We start from the raw sequence: 22387 nt of genomic DNA, 5'->3' as shown, positions 1-22387 counted from the left end.
ATTAAAAACATAAAACGAGGATTCAATAATGATGGGGATGAAATATTCTTTATTAAACATGGAAATAATATGCTTAAACATGCAATATAACAATTACAAGAAGTCAATTTCAGAAGTTATACATATAAGTAAACATGTCACAGTAACTTCCCCCGACAATGTACATACATCAAAATCGGTATGGCCGTAGCCCACTGTCCTACCTGGTCACTAGAGGACACCTTGTGAACTAAAGCACATGGTCGTGCTTTAGTGGTTTTGTGCCTTGTGTGACTGCAACAAGGATTCAAAACTTGTTGGAACATGACAGCCATGGGACAGAGCCAACAGCAACAGAAACAGTGAACACACTGTGACTGTGATCTCAATCCTGGCTCGTTAATGCCGGGAAAGTGAGTGGCAGACATCGAAGTGACCTGTGTCACTCCACAAACTTGATCCTGGCCTGAGACAGTGGGGAAAGTGAGATGGCTACTAGGCAACATGTAGGTGCATAAAATCGAATTTTTTTTGACATGGCAGTCTTCTGGCATGGCATCAACAACAGTAAAAACAAGCATAGACGCAACCTGCGTCACGCTACAATCCTGTTCCCGGCTTGCGACAGCAGGGAAAGCAAGAGGGCTTCTAGGTGACATGGAGGAACCTGAAATCTCTGTGTTAAGACATGGCAGTCTCCTAGCATGTTGCCAACAATGGTAAAAACAGGGCGAACCATCCTGTGTTAGAGGAGAAGAAACACTCTCGCTTGTGGCTCAATGGCGGGGAAAATAAAAATGGGATTCCTGACAAATTTAATGAAGGGTGTCACTACACAGACAACGGGCCACACATAGACCTGCCAGTTTCCTGGCATCCATCTAAATTGTGGGAAATTACAGCATTCATATCTGCTCCTATCACTGTCCAAGTGTCTGACATGTTTGAGATAAGATGTAATTGAAGAAAAAAGGTAAGATCAGGACTACAGGGTGCATAAATTGAGAGGAAAGCGATCTCCTTATTCTCTATCAAAGTCTTGATGCGAGTTATTCTGCCATCTGAATCTCATAAGTGATTGTCTCATAACAAGATTCTTCCATAAGATAATACAAAAATATTTTTCATCATTCATCACTAGCACAATGACCAATAAAACTAGCCCTAAACCAAGATAGTCTGCCTACCACATCCCTTATGAAAATCTCTGTCCCAACAATGTCAAACACCTTAGCAGACAGTACAACCTTTGGTAGAGTGCAAACTGCATGAAGAAAAAATATTTCATTCAAACATTTAATTTATATAAACAGAAAGTCAGAGATGCACCGATACATTTTTTTAAGAGACTGCGTATGACTACAGTACTTTGTTTGGCACTCACCGATACCTGTCTTTATATAAAGTTGTAATTGTCAAGTACAGTGCAGTGGGGTTGGTGAGTTGAGGGTAGCATATTTCATATTTTCAAGATCTTGGGGGGCCTGGATAGCTCAGTTAGTAAAGACGCTGACTACCACCCCTGGAGTTCGTGAGTTCAAACTCCAGCCAGGTCTCCCAAGCAACCAAATTGGCCCGGTTGCTAGGGAGGTTAGTCACATACTGAGTGCACCTTTAAAGGTGAAAATCAGTCTGCAGGCTTTAATAGGCAACCTAAGAAGGTCGGGAAGGGCACTGGCAAAAAAAAAGGCAAATATTACATGAAAATTGTTACATAGTGCACCTTTAAAGGTGGAATAGGTTGCCTATTAAAGCCTGCAGACTGATTTTCATGTGAAGGGTGCGGGTTGCTTTTGCTGGGAAAATCCAAAGGATGTGATGTTTATGCATGCTACCGAGTGCTTTGCCTCAGACAGTAGCTTCTCTTCCGCTATTCAACAGCGACAACAAACTGCAACAAACTGCAACACTAGGTAACGTTATCTTAGAGATGGAATCCAGCAAACGTCCGGCTCCCAGCACAACACCGACTCCTACACAAACTCAGAGTAAGCCAAAAAACAAAACAAAAAACATCATCTACTTAATCCCATCTGGCTAATTGGAAACGTGATCGTGGTCGAGCGAAAACTAGAGTGAACATTGGCAGGGCATTTGATTCCTGAAGGGACCTTCGTTCAGTTTTGGGGATCAAAACCGACCCTAAATTGGCATTCTTCTTATTGGACAGGTAAGCTTACATAACTGCAAAACATGTGAAATATAGTGCCATAAGGATTGATCTGTGTAATTTTAGCTAAACTACAATAACACATGAAATGAATGCTATACAAATGTTCAAGATAATGCAAAAAGACCCATTCATTAGTGTAACATAAGGTTATATAGAAAATATAAACATTCTATTATTATAAAACAATAGCGCATCGATATATCAAAATGACAGTTGTGATGGAATCACATCAATACTGAATTGTGTCAACATATTTATAATGTACAGTCTATTTTAACACACATAAATAAAATAAACAGCTACTGTCATCATCCATCAAATTTAGCTAACAGCTATTGATAAAGCTGGCTAGCTAGCTTTATCAATCGTATAAATCGTATAAATGCAGTCAATGTATCATGCAAAGAAAAGTGATTACTTCATACTACAGTCTCGCATAGTCAGACCTATATCCACACTTTGTTTTAGCCCTGTTCCAGCACTGGATAGTCAAATATAATATACAGTCCCAAAGTTTGTAGTAAAACAATCATAACTGTAATTTTAATTATGCTACCTCATCTGTCAGCATGATGCCGGTGAATCACGTTCAGTCTCTTTGTACGTTACGTCATTGTTTTGGACGATGCTCACTTGCTCGGATCCCTATGGAGTTCTGGACCCCGTTTCCACCTGTATTTAGTGCAGACCACCTGTGATCGGATCACCATCTTAATATCAGGTGGAACTGGGTCATTAATACAATGTTGAACAAGGCCAAACTTCACAATAACAGGTGATTTTAGCAAATGACACTTCTTAGATGATGCTGTTCTTTTGGAAGAAATTCCATCTTTGGGATTATCTGAAATTTCAACTATTTACTTGAAGCATTGTAACTGAAGAAGGGACCTCTCTCTGTGATTACTTTGGGCAACACCTTTTCATATGACTTGCTGTTCTGAAACTCCTAGACGAAGAGCACTTATGGTTTCTCTCCAGTATGAATTCTCTCGTGTGTTTTCAAGCTTTCTGACTGAGTGAAACTCTTTTCACAGTGTGAGCACTTGTAAGGTTTCACTCCAGTATGAATTCTCTTGTGTCTTTTCAGGTGTTCTGACTGAGTGAAACACTTTCCACAGTGTGAGCACTTATAAGGTTTCTCTCCAGTATGAATTCTCTTGTGTTTTTTCAGGCTTTCTGACTGAGTGAAACTCTTTTCACAGTGTGAACACTTGTGAACTTTCTCTCCAGTATGGATTCTCTCGTGTGTTTTCAGGTTTTCTGACTGAGTGAAACTCTTTTCACAATGTGAACACTTGTAAAGTTTTTCTCCAGTATGAATTCTTTGATGCTTGTTCAAGTTGCTGGCTGTTGTAAAGGTCTTCCCACATTCAAAGCACATTGGAGCACCCATGCCATAATGTATTTTCTGATGTGCTTTAAAATAGGACAGGTATGCAAAACTCTTTCCACAAAAAGAACACTTGTAAGACTTCTCATTTGTGTGAGTTTTCTGGTGTGTTTTTAGGTGCGCTGCCACAACAAATGTTTTACCACACTGATCACATTCAAATGGTCTTTCTCCAGTGTGACGGAGGAGATGAATCTTGAGAGAGCCTGCACATGAAAAACTATTTCCACACTGATGGCACAAGTAAGGCTTCTCTCCAGTATGAATTCTCATGTGGATACTAAGATCTCTTTTATATGTGAAACTCTTTCCACATTGAGAGCAGGTGAAAGTATTTTTTGATGCTCTTCTTTGAGACTTTAGTGAGAAATTCTTCTTAGTCTTTGAGTCACTCAAAGATTTTTCTCCAGTTATTAAATCATGATGTTTCTGACACTGAAGTTTCTCCTCAACTTCATTCAGCTCTTGATGTTCCTCTTGCTCTTCCATCAGCTCTACAATGAACACAGTAAATTGACAAAAATAAATTTAAGAGGGAGAAATGTGAAGAAAACTTCCATTGCGGCTATGTTCAGACACGTATGTGTCCCAAATCAGATTTTCTGCTCAAATCAGATTTTTTTTAAAGAGAATTTAGCCCAGACACTAGTCTGAACAGCCGATGCTCGTTAACTTACCCGCATGTGTATAACACTCCCTGAGCATGTGCATAACAAACAGACATGTTCATTCTTCTAATATGCATAATAAAAGAAGTTTTTTTTTTTACCAGAATAGAACACTTAATTACTACCTAATAAAATATCTGCAAGTGATGAAAGACCAGATGCATAAAGATATTTTAAACTAAGTCATTTGCAGTCGTATGGTAGAATTGAATTACCACTGAAGTTCAAGAATGTAATATTATTAGCGAGACGGCATTAAATCGAAGGACAGCAGGAAAAACAGCATTATATATATGTAAGGGAAGAGTTATTTGCAATTATTTCAGATTCCCATTTACTTGCATTCTGATACAGTTTGAGAAATATAGAAACTGTTTTCTGCACGGGTGACATGAGCAAAGAGCTGTGTTACACAGCTAAATCTACCTCTGCATGTTTTCAAGCACATATTTTACTATGTGAAATTCAAATGAACCACTGAACCCAACTGTTGAAGACTAAAGTTTTATTTTATTTTCTTAAAAAGGAACTGCATGTATCAATATGACTTGAGATCTAAAGTCATAACAGGCATATTCTGTGGTAAATCAAGCGTGCAAGTGACAAATGTTCCATTAGATATATGTAAAAATCATTCAATCTGACCTGGCTGCTCACACTAAAAGGCACATTGGAAAAAATCAGATACGTATCAAATAGAGGTCGACCGACATAACGGTTTTGCCGATTAACTGGCACTGATAAGAGATTTTTGGAACTATTGGTTATCAGCAAAAATCCACACCGATAATTTTTCCCCATTGCGTCTGGTGCTGGAGCAGCTGGGATGGGTCCACTGTCGTTATACAGTATGAGAGCAACCTCTAGAGGTGAAATAAAAACTTCACTGATGCCTTTTGGTGTTTGTTTTGACACGAGATTACACTCTGCATGGAGTGGAACACTTCAAATGCAGATTTAAAACATCAATAATGAAAAGGTACATATACAGTACACTACGGTACATGTTTTCATATCATTATAAAGTAATTCATTTGTTGACTAGATGCTGCATTAGTAGAGAACAGCAATATGTTTGCCAACAAGGCTAAGAGGAAACTAACATTAAAGCTAACCAAGTGGTAAGAACAATGTGACAGAACTACACGCAAGTCCTACCCAAATGTTTAAATGTCACGATTGTTACCATATATTACCATCTATTTGCGTTATTTTATATCCTGCTGGTCACATTTATGCATTTGTTAGCCAGCTAAGTTGCATATTTAAAGCTAGTGACATGAGAAAGCAAATTAATATCTTTATGCAGCCGAGAGAAACGTATAAACAAATCAGAAACACATCTGATTTCAATTTAGAAAATGTAACCTCACTGTAATACGATGACTTCAGATTGATCACATTCTTGCGCTAAAAAAGGCTAGACACAGCACAACAAATACAGTTTAACAGAAAGCAGGCATCTCAATATGCTCTTAAAGTTCTTTTTAATTAGACGCATCATCTAAAAAAACAACGCTTCTGCACAAGACACTGAATAAACAAAAACCAAGGGAAACAAAGACGTTTGTCTAGCGAGTGTTTACATAGAAAAACTAATAGATGGTTGCAAAAGCATTCGGTGTGAACAGCCCCTTACAGTTGGTGGAGGTCTTTGGCCATTGCGTCTTGCTCTCTTATCAGCGTTTCTCAGATTATGCAATGAGTTGTTTAAATGCTTTGTCAGGAAAGATGTTCAACTTGGAAATGTGTCTCTCGAGATTCACGCATTCATTTCCAGTCTGTTATGTTCCGTCTGATTGAACAGCCCCTGGCCTGGGCTCATAGTCTAAGCTGCTTCACCACCGAGTTCACACAAATACACTGCTATCTGTGAATATGGAAGCAGGTTTTTCCAGGCTCAGGTAGGACTTTTATTCAGCCACTTCAATGCTTTACAACTTCACAAACTCGTCAGCTTCACAGGCACGTAGACTTAAACTCATTAGCTGCACAGGCACTAGTAACTTAAACACATCAGCTTCACAAACATAACAGATTAAACGTAGCCGCTTAAGGAGCACCGTGGCCTTCCTTGTGCCAGACTCTCTCACTCTCTGCTGGTAGTGTGGCTGCTTATATGTCACTCTCTCCATGCTCACTGGAATTAGAGGCAGGTGTTACACATAATCTAGCTCAGGTACAAGCGCCCTTACCGCTTTCTCTCCGGACGGACGCTCAACCACGCCCCCGCTGCCACAATTGCTACTCTACATACAACTGAACTGAATAAAAAACAATGTGGTTTTTCGCTGTTATTATGAAGCTGGAGCAGTAGGAATCAGAGCAAGTGTAACACCATGTGAACTGTCTATTGAAGTATTTCCCCCATTCATTTTACTTTTGACTAAACATTTGAGAATATGGACTGACTTAAACTATTTATTTATTATATGCACATTAGTTGAAAATGAAATGCTTTTTAACAGCCAGGATAGGAATGTTCTATGCAATAATATAACGGTGCTGAATGGTTTATGTATTTATTGTGCCCTTTTGTGGACTAAGGAAACAACGTCAATTTAAAAATCAGCCTACTTTAAAATTTGAATATTAGTTCATATATATTAATATTTATATATTTATTTCATAAAAAATATTTACAATACACTTTTAATGGTTCAGTCAGTACTGTTTATTGTGTGTTATTTTTTCATTCAGTATCAGTTTTACAAACTATCGGTTGATTAATCGGTTATCGGCAAGTACTGCCCAACTTGGTTATCAGTATCGGTAAAATCCACTATCTGTCAGCCTCTAGTATAAAATGCGTTTTTCACTGTCCAGCAAGACGGCACAAGATGATTTAAATTGTAATGTGATAACCATCATCTAATGTTGCTGCACTGCTCAACATGTGCCATCTGTAACCACTAGAGGGTGCCCCATGATCACACATCTCTGACTAAAGCACTGAACTGAGACCTTTTGCAGTTTAGTAATCGTGTAAGAACATTTTGTGATTTCGTTCTTAATTCAATCAATCGAGCAGCCTTAAAAGACACCATATGGATATCTTAGAGGTCAAAATCAGCAGGTTTCAGAGTGTTTTGGGTGGTTTTCTCCTCATCATGTACAGTATGTGCCACTTACATCTGTCACGTCAACAACACCATGTTTTCCTCATTAATATGAAAATGACAAAGAATACAAATGAAATATTGCATGCTCTTTGGAGTGCCAACCCTTCAAAATTATGTGGCTATTATTATTTCTGGATTGTGCATTTAAATTCACATTTACAAAGTGTGTCTAAAAAAACTAATGCCTGCAGCCTTTGTCACAGTCAACCAACAGATCCTCCTGTCCCTCTCCACCCTCTCTACTCTGGACATCACAAGAACTGTGCTCTGCTGGTTCAAATCCTATTTGATTTTTGCTGTGCAAAAGGCAGGGTTCTGCAGAATACTTAATTCTACGTGAATAAAGTATTCTGGGCTGAATACTGAATGCTCCTTCTTGTGGCAGGGTGAGCAAGAGACAAAGCGGGTGTGGCGTCAGGCCTCAGAGAGACATTTATTTGAAATAATAAATGTTAGGAGGTAGTTAGGGATAGTACTGACAAACACAGAAGGTGGAGTCCAGATTGCGTCACTCATATGTGGGGAATAAGAAAGGCACACATGCATCAGATGGGGTGGCCATTAGTTTTAAATTTGAAACTCAGCCCGTCAAGAGTGTGGGAAAATACGGCTCTGTGTGGCCTGATCTTCCTCTTTTCTTCTACAGTGATTGTTTTCCAGTTGGAAAGTATCACTGTTGTCTTACTACCACTATTACTACACGGGAACTCTTTTTAAAATTGAACACTACCGGGGGGCCTGGGTAGCTCAGCGAGTAAAGACACTGACTACCACCCCTGGAGTTCGTGAGTTCGAATCCCAGGGCGTGCTGAGTGACTCCAGCCAGGTCTCCTAAGCAACAAAATTGGCCCAGTTGCTAGGGAGGGTAGCGTCACATGGGGTAACCTCCTCGTGGGCAATATAATGTGGTTCACTCTCGGTGGGGTGTGTGGCGAGTTGTGCGTGGATGCCGCGGTGGATGACGTGAAGCCTCCACACGCGCATGTCTCAACGGTAACATGCACAACAAGCCACGTGATAAGATGCGCGGGTTGGCAGTCTCAGAAGCTGAGGCATCTGTGATTCGTCCTCCACCATCCGGATTGAGGGGAGTCACTACGCCACCACGAGGACTTAAGAGTGCACTGGGAATTGGGCATTCCAAATTGGGGAGAAAAAAAAAACTGAACACTACCAACCAACGGCAGGGCTTGACCGGGGAATCAGACCGCCATGCGGCATGCTATTGGTCCAGAGTGAAGCCAATTCAGGTGAGTGGCCTCTTTCTGGGCATCCCCTAGCTGGCACAAACGCACACACACACATCCTGGGACTGACTCTCACGTTATTTTGCAAACCGTTGGGACAGATTCAGTGCATCCAGAAAGTATTCACAGCGCTTCACTTTTTCCACATTTTGTTATGTTACAGCCTTATTCCAAAATGGATAAAATTCATTATTTTCCTCAAAATTCTACAAACAATACCCCATAATGACAACGTGAAAGAAGTTTGTTTGAAATCTTTGCAAGAAAAAAAAAAAAAAAAAAATCACATGTACATAAATATTCACAGCCTTTGCTCAATACTTTGTTGAAGCACCTTTGGCACCAATTACAGCCTCAAGTCTTTTTGAGTATGAGGCTACAAGCTTGGCACACCTATTTTTGGGCAGTTTCTCCCATTCTTCTTTGCAGGACCTCTCAAGCTCCATCAGGTTGGATGGGGAGCATCGGTGCACAGCCATTTTCAGATCTCTCCAGAGATGTTCAATTGGGTTCAAGTCTGGGCTCTGGCTGGGCCACTCAAGGACATTCACAGAGTTGTCCCGTAGCCACTCCTTTGTTATCTTGGCTGTGTGCTTAGGGTCGTTGTCCTGTTGGAAGATGAACCTTCGCCCCAGTCTGAGGTCCAGAGCGCTCTGGAGCAGGTTTTCATCAAGGATGTCTCTGTACATTGCTGCACTCATCTTTCCCTCAATCCTGACTAGTCTCCCAGTTCCTGCCGCTGAAAACATCCCCACAGCATGATGCTGCCACCAACATGCTTCACTGTAGGGATGGTATTTGCCAGGCGATGAGCGGTGCCTGGTTTCCTCCAGGCATGACGCTTGCCATTCAGGCCAAAGAGTTCAATCTTTGTTTCTCATGGTCTGAGAGTCCTTCAGGTGCCATTTGGCAAACTCCAGGCGGGCTGTCATGTGCCTTTTACTGAGGAGTGGCTTCCGTCTGGCCACTCTACCATACAGGCCTGATTGGTGGAGTGCTGCAGAGACGGTTGTTCTTCTGGAAGGTTCTCCTCTCTCCACAGAGAAATGCTGGAGCTCTGTCAGAGTGACCATCGGGTTCTTGGTCACCCCCCTGACTAAGGCCCTTCTCCCCCAATCGCTCAGTTTAGCCGGGCGGCCAGCTCTAGGAAGAGTCCTGGTGGTTCCAAACTTCTTCCATTTACAGATGATGGAGGCCACTGTGCTCAATGGGACCTTCAATGCTGTGGAAATTTTTCTGTACCCTTCCCCAGATCTGTGCCTCGATACAATCCTGTCTCAGAGGTCTTCAGACAATTCCTTAGACTTCATGGGTTGGTTTGTGCTCTGACATGCACTGTTAACTGTGAGACCTTATATAGACAGGTGTGTGCCTTTCCAAATCATGTCCAATCAACTGAATTTACCACAGGTGGACTCCAATCAAGTTGTAGAACATCTCAAGGATGATCAGTGGAAACAGGATGCACCTGAGCTCAATTTTGAGTGTCATGGCAAAGACTGTGAATACTTATATACATGTGATTTTTTTCATTTTTTTATTTTTAATAAATTTGCAAAGATTTCAAACAAACTTCTTTCACATTGTCATTATGGGGTATTGTTGGTAGAATTTTGAGGAAAATAATGAATTTAATCCATTTTGGAATAAGGCTGTAACATAACAAAATATGGAAAAAGTGAAGCGCTGTGAATACTTTCCGGATGCACTGTATAAATGGTGTACGAGCCCTAACTACAATGTACCCCTAGATAAGTAAGTTTAATAGTAAGGTCGTAGAATGCAACAATAATAAACTTCAAATGTCCAAAAAAGGAGGATTAAAGTGTTAATGGGGGGAGTGTCTAAAATAAAGGAGAATCTAGCATCCTCGTGTTGAGATGGCACTTTGTGAAGAATGCGGAGTGTCCAAAGGAATGTTCCAGAATGTGGGTGGGGTCTGGCGGTCGCAACGCACTCCCTCAGTTGTCTGTGGCATGAGGGACAGCGGCTTCGAGGGGCAGGCAGTGGCTTGTCTTCAGTGGGATCCATGCCCATCAGCCGCGATATGAGCAGTATTTCCTCCACACCTCGCAGGGGTTCAGAGGGAGCATCTAATTCGGCCAGTTCCCTACCCACTCTGCTCCTTGACCTGTGAGGACCCAATGTTTTCACACACTCTGCATTTTTATGGCAGCGGTGATGAAGCTATATTAAAATCAGGTGAGCTTCATCCTCCGCTGCCCAAATGAGGCTTATTAAATTGCACCTCTGCTCTCTCCTGCCCACACCCGTAGCGAGCCTGTTGAAAGTCGGTGGGGCGACGATGATGAAAGGGAGGGCTCGGTAAAACGCATTGCTTTCCTGAGTATACTCCACTGATCTTGAGTGCAGACGGACGCATTCGATGCATACATACTACAACTGCTTTGTGATGCTCTTTTATGGGGCTTTTCCACTGCACGGTACAGCTCCACTCAACTCTGCTTGCTTTTGGGGGGTTTTCCACTGTGGACAGTACCTGGTACTTTTTTTAGTACCTCCTCAGTCGAGGTTCCAAGCGAGCCGAGCCGATACTAAATGTGACGTCAAAACCCTGCAGATCACTGAATGGTCAGAGAGAATCGTCACTACCAGCGTCACTGGATTTGCGACACGGGACATCAACCCAGTAGTTTTAAAGTTAGCAACAGCGATAGCAGTATCATTTGTTCACGCGACTTTTGAATTGTAAAAAGAAATGGCTGTGCGCAAACCATGCCGTGGAGGGGGGGTAGTGTATGTTTTGTTTGTTCCTCTCCCCATGAGTTTTGCTTTACTTGTTTGTTTTCTGTTATTTAATAAAATCTTCACTCATTTAATTTTCACTCATTCCTGCATTTGGATCCTCATTCCTGCTAATTGCTTGACAAGTATAGTGGGAGGAGAGGGGGACGGCTTCAGCTTTTAGATCAGAAAGCGAGATTCATGCATTCACATTAAACACAACCAGCCTTAACGAGCGTCGCTGTACGTAAAACAGTGCTCATGCCCGCCAGACAGAGTGAAATATGCTTGTTTACATGTGCTTATGGAAACATTTGCAAAAAGGCATCTCTATAAATATATCGTTAAGCAAATGGCTCTTTTACGATTCTGCACAGTATACAAAAACACACAAACACAATCAGGCTGTAGCATTTACATTACAAGCTACAAAACATGACATGGGCGTTATGGTGATATTTATGATGGAGATGGAATAAAATGTCAACCGGTAGAGATTTCTCTATACATGTATATCACGTTATGTAAATATCTGTGTGTATGATGCTTCTCCTGGCTGCACATATAACTTATAGACAAACATGGAGAAATATGAACACAGAATGTGGGACGATACCAAATCGAATCAAACTCATTTGCATTTAAAGGTGCCGTTTTCTCACATTGATGGATGAAAGTGCTCTTTGACACACGTACACAACCATGCACTGTGGTGTGAAATGGACCCTCTGCTAAAAGTCCCCCTGCTCTTTATAGTGCTGCTGACGCCATCAAGCTTTCCTACCTGCATCTTTACCTTTGCAAATATGGAGAGACGAATAAATTCCACAGGGATTATTAAATATATTACACCTTAGTCAATCGTGTATTAATATCTACTAGGTTATATAGGTGCCAAAAAGCTTTGCTGTGTCCAGTGGAAGGCTAAATTCAAAAATACCTGATGGAGGGGTTTGCTCCAGATTAAAAAAAAATGCTGAAGTTAAATTACAGAGAAGTGTCTTTTTTTCCCCCCTCTTGGATTGAAAAATGATGCATAGAAAATAAAAAAGATCAAATATTATTTAAATATTTATTTATTGAGAAAGATTTTTCCATTTCAATGGACATGACAGGTGTACTATTAGGCTACTTTGGAAATTGTTTAAAAAAAAAAAATAAAAAACTTATTTTTTTCATACGTTTTTAAATAATTTTCCACCAAAATATATGTAAAAGTAGGCTATAAGCCTACCTTAATGTATATCTTTATCATTCAAAAATCATAGAGCTTTGGAAGACATTAATTTAACCACTGGAGTTGTGTGGATTACATTTTTGCTGACTGTCTGTGCTTTTTGTATTCCTTTGAAGCTTTAAAGTGCTGATCACCATCAACTTGCATTATGTGGACCTACACAGCTGAGATATTCTTTTAAAAATCTTTGCATTTTGCTGAATAAAGTCATACACATCTGGGATGGCAAGAATTTTTCATTTTTGGGTAAACTATCCCTTAAAGAGTATTTGATTCCTTTTTTAGACTGATTAAAAAAATGCAAAACATGATCTTGGAAAATGTCTCCATGTGAATGATCATACAGATGTAGGTAAATTTGCAGGGGCCTTAATGCACAAAAGACAAGTGAACACTTCTAAAACAACAATAAAAACAATGAGGAACTTTTTCATGCTGACATGACAGTTGATTGTCGTCAAAATGTAAAACAACATAAAAGGAAGAAACATACCTGAAGGCATAAAATTATCTTCATCTCGCTGTTGTTCCTCTGTTGTGGTTTCTCCTCTCATCTTCATCAGGTTTCTGCAGTCCAGCAGCTTCACTGAACACATCTTCACTAGTGTCTGCAGCATCTGCTGTTCATTATCATCTTCATCACTCTGTTTTTCCTCTGCTGTGTTTTCTTTTATCTCCTCCTGCTTCACTTCAATCTTCACTGGTGTCTGCAGCATCTGCTGTTCTCCAGCGTTACAGACAGAAGTCAGAGACTCTGTGGAGGTTTGATCACCCTGATTACTGTCACACACACTCTCCTGAGCATCAGTAGAACAGAGTAAAGTGAGCTGTGAGTCCTGTGTGTCTCTGGATCTCTGTTCAGAGAGTTTGTCCAGCAGCTGCTGTGGTGTGGACTGATCTCTGCCACTCCACACTGAATCCTGACATTCTGTGGAGGTCCCATCAGTCACACACACTGAAGATTGACCTGAAACCTTTTCCAGCTCCTGACAAACACAACACAATCACATCTGTACCGTTCATCATCACAGAGTCACAGTCATATCACATCATTTGAAACTTACTTACAATCTCAACTTTAACTCGCTCAAAACAGGTACAGTGTGAAACAAGTTCTGTCTCCTTCAGCTTTGCGTTCAGTGACGTCACCTCTTTCTTCAGTGACGTCACTTCTTTGTTTAGCTGAGAGATTTCTGTGATGAAATCATTAATATCCAGCATGGACAGATCAGTTCCTACTGATTTACAGCAGATCACATCCACCTGCTCTCTCATGATGAACATCTGAACACAAAAACATCATCATTATAATGGACTGACATTCATCAAACTCTAAAACATTATTATATGATTACACACAAGAACAGATTTGTTGAAATAACTTTGTTTCTGAGATGATATAAATATGAATGTGTGCTTTGTGTTTGGTTTAATTTTCCTGATAGACAGAATATTATCAGATATCAGCCTTTAACAAGCTTTATTCAAAATATAATCGCTTTAATTAAACTCATTTACAATCTGCTTCTTGATTTAACGAGCTCATATATTAGATATTAAACATGATATTCTCAGATTTCTGCTTGTTTCTCCTGAAACTGAATATTTAGAAGAGTCTGTTACATACGGCGATAAGCTTCGTTTACGATCATTAAAACGTCAAAAGAGAGAAAAACAACATGCACAGACAAAATACACATCAAAATAAATAAAATCTCACAAATGATGTAAAATATATAAAACACATACTGAACTGAGAGCTCCAACTGCGGGATCTTCTTCCATCTTCTCGTGTTTAATGGAGGTTATGGCGCTTTTCCGCCTCATACTGGACTGGAGTGTGAAAATATCTGGGAAAACTTCTGGGTTTTTGTATACACATACATATATATATATATATATATATATATATATATATATATATATATATATATATATATATATATATATATATATATATATATATACATACATACACACACACACACACACACACACACACATCGATCAGCCACAACATTAAAACCACCTGCCTAATATTGTGTAGATCCCCCTTGTGCCGCCAAAACATCACCAACCCGCATCTCAGAATAGCATTCAGAGATTATCTTCTTCTCAACACAATTGTACAGAGAGGTTATCTGAGTTACTGTAGATTTTGTCAGTTCAAACCAGTCTGGCCATTCTCTGTTGACCTCTCTCATCAACAAGGTGTTTCTGTCCACTGTGCTGCCCACTGGATGTTTTTTGTTTTTGGCATAATTCTGAGTAAATTCTAGAGACTGTTGTGTGTGAAATTCCCAGGAGATCAGCAGTTACAGAAATACTCAAAACAGCCCATCTGCCACAAACAATCATCCAAGCGATTATCTAATCAGCCAATCGTGAGGCAGCAGTGCAGTGCATAAAATCATGCAGATACGGGTCAGGAGCTTCAGTTAATGTTCACATCAACCATTAGAATGGGGGAAAAAATCTCAGTGATTTGAACCGTGGCATCATTTAAATGTTTAAAACAAACATTTAGCCCAGACATAACAGAAAAGCATTCCTACAAAAACACTTTTTCAAATGTCCTTTGTTATTCTCTTAGATGATGCTGCTCTTTTGGGGGAATAATCTTCTTTTACTGTCATTAAAACGCCAAAGAGAGAAAACAGCATATCAACATAGATCTTGATGTGCACACAACATAAATACATAAAATGATGTAAAAACACATTAAACAACACGTGTTCATCTCGTGTTTTATGGTGGTTTGGAAAACAACTCACGGTGCGTTTCTGTCATCTACTGGACTGGAGTGAATCACACAAGATGATTTAGCCTGAAAAACTCGAAGCGTTCATCGTTTTAACTATTTTTGCCTCGTCAAAACTATTTTTTAGAAAGATATCTGTAATGCAGTTTTGTCTAATAATAATTCACACTGGCGAGATCATCAATGCAGCAGATGAATTCTAATTATAAGAATAAATGTGACTGATGTTCACACATTAAAATGCCATAAGGAGTTTTGTAAACTCAATTATTTTTAAGGCTATTATTATTGTCTTTTCGTATAGCTTTATAAAAATCATCCTCAGCAGTCACAAAAAGATAGATATGCCTAAGCTTCATTGTCATTTGTGGACAAACTCTTATGAACACTTATGAAACATAAATTATGATAAACTCCTGAAGTCATGCCAATACCACACTGGCCACATTTACATGCAACCAAATAAACCGTTTAGAATCGACTGATAGCTTAATCCGATTGAAAAGCCTTCATGTAAACACAAAAATGATCCGACTGAGCTGGATTTGTATTAAATTTCCATCCGATTGAAGGGAGTGGTGTAGACCTAAAATAATCAGATTAAAAGAAAAATATTAGCCACGTAAACAATGGAATCCGACTACTTTCTCAATCGTATTTAAAATACCTTGTGCTCATGCGCAGAGATGTGGTGTGTATGTATGTTTATACATGATACTCTTCGCTTGAACCTACAAAGCAATGACAAAACGCATTATTAAGTGTATGCGGGTTCACACTAAATATTCTGCAGCACACATATGTTCTTTCATGACATCACATAAAGCAATAAAGAAAGTTGCGTTTTTCTGAATAGGGACTTTAAGCATCAGGTGCGTTTATGGCGCTCTGTGTTCCATTGCGTGTACGCGACTTCACTCACTTCCTGACGTCGAAACCATCATTTCTAAAGCATTTCTTCTTTGCCATAGTGTCTCGTACATGACAGATTCGGAACGTAAATGTCAGAATATGTTTTACAAGAGATGATGCAAAGGGAGCCTAAACGTCCTCCTCAAAACTTGATTTTGGGTTTCATAAAACACTGTACCTCAGCACCAGTGTTGGGTGTAATTCATTACTAAGTAATTAATTACTGTAGTTAAATTACTTTTTCATTGGAAAAAGGGATTACTCTTAATTTAAGTAATTACAGTTACTTCTGATGTAACTGTGTTAAATACTGTATAGACTATAAAACAATTCTATATAAAACAATAGTGAATTCAATCGCAATTTAACGTCTAATGTTAAAATGTATGTTTTTTAATTTAATGCAGCCCACTTAAATTCTTTGGCCAGTTCGTGAATAATTTATTTGATTTTATATGGTTTATTTGAAAGAATTAAAAGAACAATTTCATGTATATCCTTATATTTCTCATCTGGTCAAGGTTGATCAGGGTTTTAGAATAAGTAAAGCAATTACTTTTCAGACAGAGTACTTTTTTAGAGTAACTTACCCAACACTGCTCAGCACCGGACATTAATGCAGATATTGAAGCAAATTCTTCCTAATCACCAATTAATTCAATGCAGTTGAGTGTTTTTCAATTAGAAAATTATTGACAGACATTAAAAAAAATAAAAAATAAACATTCAACGTGAAATACATTTCTTACCACTGAAGGGAACAGTTTAGCAGAGACATCTCCTCTTCATTTGATGTCAATAAAAAAAAACTTCTCAGTGCACATTTACATCATGTTCTTTTCGTTCACATGAGTCAAATCTTTGTCAAATTTATATTTAATACCACACCTTGAAGTACTTTTGAGGAAATCGATGAATGTCTGTCAGCGAGTCGATCCACCGGAATGACCGTTAATTTTTAAATTGTGCAAGCGCGCGAATTCCTGTAGAGGAATGAAAGCGCGTGCGGATCAAATGCGCGTGCTTGTATATCAGACGCAGCGAGTAAGACTGGAAGATAGCACGTATTATCGTATGTTTTTCAAATCTATTTTTTTATTTTTATTTTTTAATCCTTTCAAATCCCATACACTCTGATCTTTACTTCAACATTTATTAAACCCCAAAAGGTTTTTGTAAACTGAGGGATACAAATATTTAAGAGGCTGGGAGAGGAGCAATGAGTGAGTCGGTTCATTTTTTTCTGAAATATATTAAATAGGGGATCCCTGCAAATACTGAGGACATGCAACTTTCTATATAAAGTCTGTCGTCAACTCACAACCTTTATCTAAATGTAAAAAGGCAGCATTTTTTTTTTTTTTTTTTTTTTTTTTAAAGGCAGCTGACCTCGAGGCAAATGCTCCTATCTTTTCAATGTTATGTTCAGGATTTCTACAAGCTATAACATTGAAAATAAAAGCAATATATATTTAAAAGAAGTAAATAAAAAAAAAAAAAAAAGCTATTGGAAATGTATTTGGGCCCTAATGTGTTGAAAAATAGCAATTAAGAGGTACCTTTATATGCTTGCCCTTTTTAGGGATTTAAATTCTGTTCTGCAATAATGTCATTGATTGTTGTCTATCAGCCTCTCCGCAAAATGATCAAATATAAAACCTAAAAATAACCATTAGAGAATGTTTTAAGTTCTTACTAGACTGTCCCATAAATCCTCCCTGCAATGTTTTGGGAAAGTTAGTTTATGGCACAATAAAACCTAAATATATCCATTGCAGAACGTTCTGCATAAGTTCTTTTTTAGTTTGTAACACAAAAACAGACCTGCAATATTCTGGAAATGTTACTTAATGGTTAGAAATTCCATTAGTTTTAAAAAACAATTATGTTTGAATGAACATGACGCCTCTGGCTGCAAATTTTACTGTGTTTTTAATTAAAAAGTGTGGCCTTTGTCTGCCGAATTGTCTCGCACACGGTCGATTGATCAGCCTGTCAATGTTAAGTCTATTGACCGCGAGCGAATACAAACACATTCGGTGCATGAGCAATACGACTACTTTGTGATACTCTTAGTAAAGTTAAGGGGAGGTGCATGCACTGACTAAGTGCACAGATGAGGACTCTCCACGTGTCAAGAAAATCTGTGCCCCATCCGGACAGTCCATGCAGACTGTGCTGATGATGAACTTTGCATCACGTATACTGTAGGGTTGTCACTATCGATTATTTTGGTAATCGAGTAATCGAAAAAAAATTCTGACGATTAATCGAGTAATCTGAAAAATTATTTAATAACACAGATTGCATAAAGTTGTCGAATCATGTTTGGCTAAAATGCATTAATTAGCCTAAGCTTTGATGTGTTTTAGGATTGAATAAAAACAACAAAACAAATGTGCGAACAATATGTAAAGCCAACAGACATCCAAAGCAGATCTATAATATATAAAAAGATGTATATTCAAGCTGACAGAGATTGGCTTCTCCAGGTGTGTCCAGCTTTTTAACTGCAAGATCTACTTTTTTCTTTAACTAGTTCAACATGATCTCCCATTTTAGTTTAGAACTCAAACATGGGAAAACAGGCCACGGAAATACAATATTTTATATTTTCAGAAACAATGTCTGTGTCACGGCTCCAGTGAGTTTGTCCGTTTGTTTTGTATGTTTTGTCATTTTCTCTCCCTCATGTCTCGCAGGCATGGAACATCAGCAGGATCAAATTGCTGCCTCGAACCGGGCTTTGGAGGTGATGGTCTCGCAGCTCACCAAGCTCACCTCATTTGTTCAGCAGCTCCACCATCTCCTAATGCTAGCCCATCTCAGGAAGCTTCCTTACCGCAGTTCCTCTGGCTCCTGGATTCTTTGAAGCCCACATTACCCCTCCAGCCCCGTATTCAGGTGAGGTCGAATCCTGCGGTGCATTCCTTTCACAATGTTCCCTGTTATTCACATTACAGCCCTCCTTTCTCGCTTCAGATATGATGAAGTTGGCCTGTGTTATTTCGCTCCTCACTGGAAGGGCTGGCAAATGGGGCACTGCCATGTGGGACAACAGACATCCCTGCTGCACTTCCTATCATGCCTTTACCACGGAGCTCTGCCGAGTGTTTGATTGCTCGGCTCAAGGTCGGGAGGCGGAGAGGGTTTTATCTGGACTGTCTTAAGGAGATCGACAAGTATCAGATTATGCGATTGAATTTCGCACCCTTGCTGCTTCTTGTGAGTGGAATGACCACGCTATGTGGGATCGATTTCTATATGGTCTTTCCGACGACATTCTGGACAAGATTTATTCTTTGGATTTGCCTCCGTGCTTCGATGACTTGGTGGATTTGGCTATCCGAGTCCATCAATGCCTGACCCTACGCAGTCACCATCGCCGACGCCGCTTTCCACCTACCTTGGTGGCTGATCCTCCTACCCGTTCTGCCTCTCCAGCAAACTCGCCAGTATTGGCCCGACACGGAGCCTATGCATGTCGATAGAACTCAGATCTCACACAGGGAGAAACAGTGATGTCTCGTTAATGGACTGTGTCTTTAATGACATAGCTTGTTGGTAGGAGAGGGGTTACTGGCAAGCGCACCTTTTGACAAAACTCCTGAACTTCAGACACTTCTCCCGGCCCGGCTGCAGTATGGATCTATCTGTCACATGGTTTCCGCCTTGGTTGATTCCGGAGCTGAAGGGAACTTTATGGATTTCGAATTGGCTTCTAAGAGACGACTTCCTATGGTCCAGCTGGAAAGACCCATCACCACCCACACCTTAAGTGGCATGCCACTGTCCATTATCACTCAATGCACAAAGCTGGTCACCTTTGTCTCTGGGAATCATAAGGAGCAGTTGTCCTTCTACCTTATCCAATCTCCATCGTTACCGGTAGTGTTGGGGCATCCTTGGTTGGTAACGCAGAAGCCACACATAGATTGGTCAACCAACACTGTTCTTGCTTGGAGTCTTTATTGTTATTAACAATATTGTTATTGTGTCTTAACTCTGCTGTTTCCCCTGTCAAGTCTTGTGTTCCATTGCAGGATGAACCTGTGGACTTATCCGGAGTACCGTTGACATACCATGACTTGAGGGTGGTGTTCAACCAGTCCTGCGCCATGACCCTTCCTCCTCGCCACCTCTGGAATGGCTGTATTCACTCTCGGCTCCCGAGAGGGTGGCCATGTACACGTATATCAATGATTCTCTGGCAACCGGTCTCATTCGCCCTTCCTCTTTGCCGGCAGGGGCAGGGTTCTTCTTCGTGGAGAAGAAGGATGGCTCGCTTAGACCCTGTAGAGATTATTGGGGGCTGAATGACATCACGGTGAAGAATTGCTATCCTTGATCTTTGATGTCCTAAGCCTTTGAACTCTTGCAGGGAGCGTCCGTCTTTACAAAGTTAGACTTACGCAACGCTTATCACCTTGTCTGGATTAGGAAGGGGGATGAGTGGAAGACAACTTTTTTAATAAAAAATTGTTCTCCCAATTTGTAATGCCCAATTCCCACTACTTAGTAGGTCCTTGTTGTGGCACGGTTACTCACCTCAATTTGGGTGGTGGACGACAAGTCTCAGTTGCATCAGCTTCTGAGATAGTCAATCAGCACATCTTATCATCTGGAGGCTCATGCTACTCTACGCAATCCAAGCATAATTCACCACATGCTTCATTGAGAGCGAGAACCACTAATCGCGACCACAAGGAGGTTACCCCATGTGACTCTACCCTCCCTAGCAACTGGGCCAATTTGGTTGCTTAGGAGACCTGGCTGGAGTCACTCAGCATGCCCTGGATTCAAAATCGCAACTCCAGGGGTGGCAGTCAGCGACAATACCCTCTGAGCTACCCAGGCCCTCCCCGGAAGATGGCTTTTAACACCCATAGGGGGCACATTGAATATTCGGTTATGCCTTTCAGATTGGTCAATGCCCCCGCCGTCTTCTAGGGGCTTGTGAATGACGTGCTTAGAGACATGGTCGATCGTTTTGTGTTTGTCTATCTTGATGATATTCTGATCTTCTCTCAGAATATCCAGGACCATGTGCAGCACGCCAGGCCAGTGTTTCAGTGACTGTTAGAGAATCAGCTGTTCGTCAAGGCAGAGAAGTGCACTTTTCATGCACAGTCGGTTCCGTTCCTGGGGTTCGTCGTTTCGTCCAAGGGAGTGCGCATGGACCCGACTAAGGTTAAAGCCATCTCTGACTGGCCAACCCCAGATTCTCGCAAGACATTGCAGAGGTTTCTGGGCTTCGCTAATTTTTATTGGAGGTTTATAAGGAACTCCAGCTCGCCGCACCTCTGACAGACTTCACCTCCACACACACTGACTTTGGTTGGTCCTTGCAAGCTGAGGCCTTTTTTTCTAAATTAAAGGAGCAGTTTTCTACAGCACCCATCCTCATTACTCCTGATCCTGCAAGTTAGTTCTTGGAGGAGGTGGATGCGTCTGAGGTTGGTGTCGGAGCAGTCTTGTTGCAGTGCTCCCCCTCGGATGGAAAGATGCATCCGTGTGCTTTTTTTGCACCACTTAACACCAGATGAATGGAATTACGACGTCGGCAACCGAGAATTATTGGCTGTCCGGTTGGCCCAGGGTAAGTGGCCTCATTGGTTAGAGCGTTTGGGGGGTACTTTTCATGGTCTGGACAGATCATAAGAACCTAGAGTATATTCATAGTGCCAAATGCCTAAACTCTAGACAGGCTCGCTATTTTTTACACATTTCAACTTCATGCTGTCTTATCGCCCGGACTCTAAAAACATCAAGCCCGACTCCCTATTTCGATGTTTTGAGATGGAGACCTCCACCGCCCCACCGGATACCATTCTACCTGGTACTCGTGTGGTAGGCATGGTATCCTGGGAGGTGGAGGCTAAAGTCTGTGCGGTGTTACGAAATATTGCATAATCACTCATCCAAAGTCGCTTGTCATCCAGGGGCGACTCGCACTCAGACACTCATTAAACAGCGATTCTGGTGGCCATCATTAGCACAGGATGTAAATTGATTCGTAGCCGCTTGCGCCATTTTTGCTAATAAGATGTCCTATGAACCCCCAGCCGGGCTCCTCCAACCGCTGCCTGTCCCTTCGAGACCCTAGTCATACATAGCCATGGATTTTGTAACTGGTCTCCCCCCTTCCAT

At 40.6% G+C, this 22387-nt stretch overlaps 2 protein-coding genes across 3 annotated transcripts in view; both read right to left on the bottom strand.

The window, feature by feature from the left end:
* The window catches only part of LOC127418646 (zinc finger protein 260-like), a 35902-nt gene extending 21471 nt beyond the window's left edge, over positions 1 to 14431 (bottom strand). Inside the window, exons 1-4 of the mRNA XM_051659310.1 lie at positions 14314 to 14431; positions 13633 to 13848; positions 13058 to 13550; positions 3119 to 4039 (exon numbers count right to left, since the gene is read on the bottom strand). Coding sequence (XP_051515270.1) covers positions 3119 to 4039; positions 13058 to 13550; positions 13633 to 13848; positions 14314 to 14391 — 1708 coding nt within the window. The 5' untranslated portion in view covers positions 14392 to 14431. The remainder of the gene's footprint in view (positions 1 to 3118; positions 4040 to 13057; positions 13551 to 13632; positions 13849 to 14313) is intronic.
* LOC127418591 (zinc finger protein ZFP2-like) overlaps positions 1 to 22387 on the bottom strand; it is a 49782-nt gene that overhangs the window by 9694 nt on the left and 17701 nt on the right. The window contains exons 5-6 of one of the 2 annotated variants that reach the window (XR_007893507.1): positions 15993 to 16056; positions 14622 to 15911 (exon numbers count right to left, since the gene is read on the bottom strand). The exons of the other annotated variant lie outside the window; for it this stretch is intronic. The gene's annotated coding sequence lies outside the window, so the exon portion shown is untranslated. Of the gene's footprint in view, positions 1 to 14621; positions 15912 to 15992; positions 16057 to 22387 lie in introns of those variants that run through there. 2 annotated transcript variants of the gene reach the window in all.

This window comes from Myxocyprinus asiaticus, chromosome 28 (assembly GCF_019703515.2).
Source record: "Myxocyprinus asiaticus isolate MX2 ecotype Aquarium Trade chromosome 28, UBuf_Myxa_2, whole genome shotgun sequence".
In the NCBI taxonomy this organism is placed as follows: domain Eukaryota; kingdom Metazoa; phylum Chordata; class Actinopteri; order Cypriniformes; family Catostomidae; genus Myxocyprinus; species Myxocyprinus asiaticus.
Note: the sequence above shows the minus strand (reverse complement) of the source record. Positions and strands in the feature narration are given on the sequence as shown.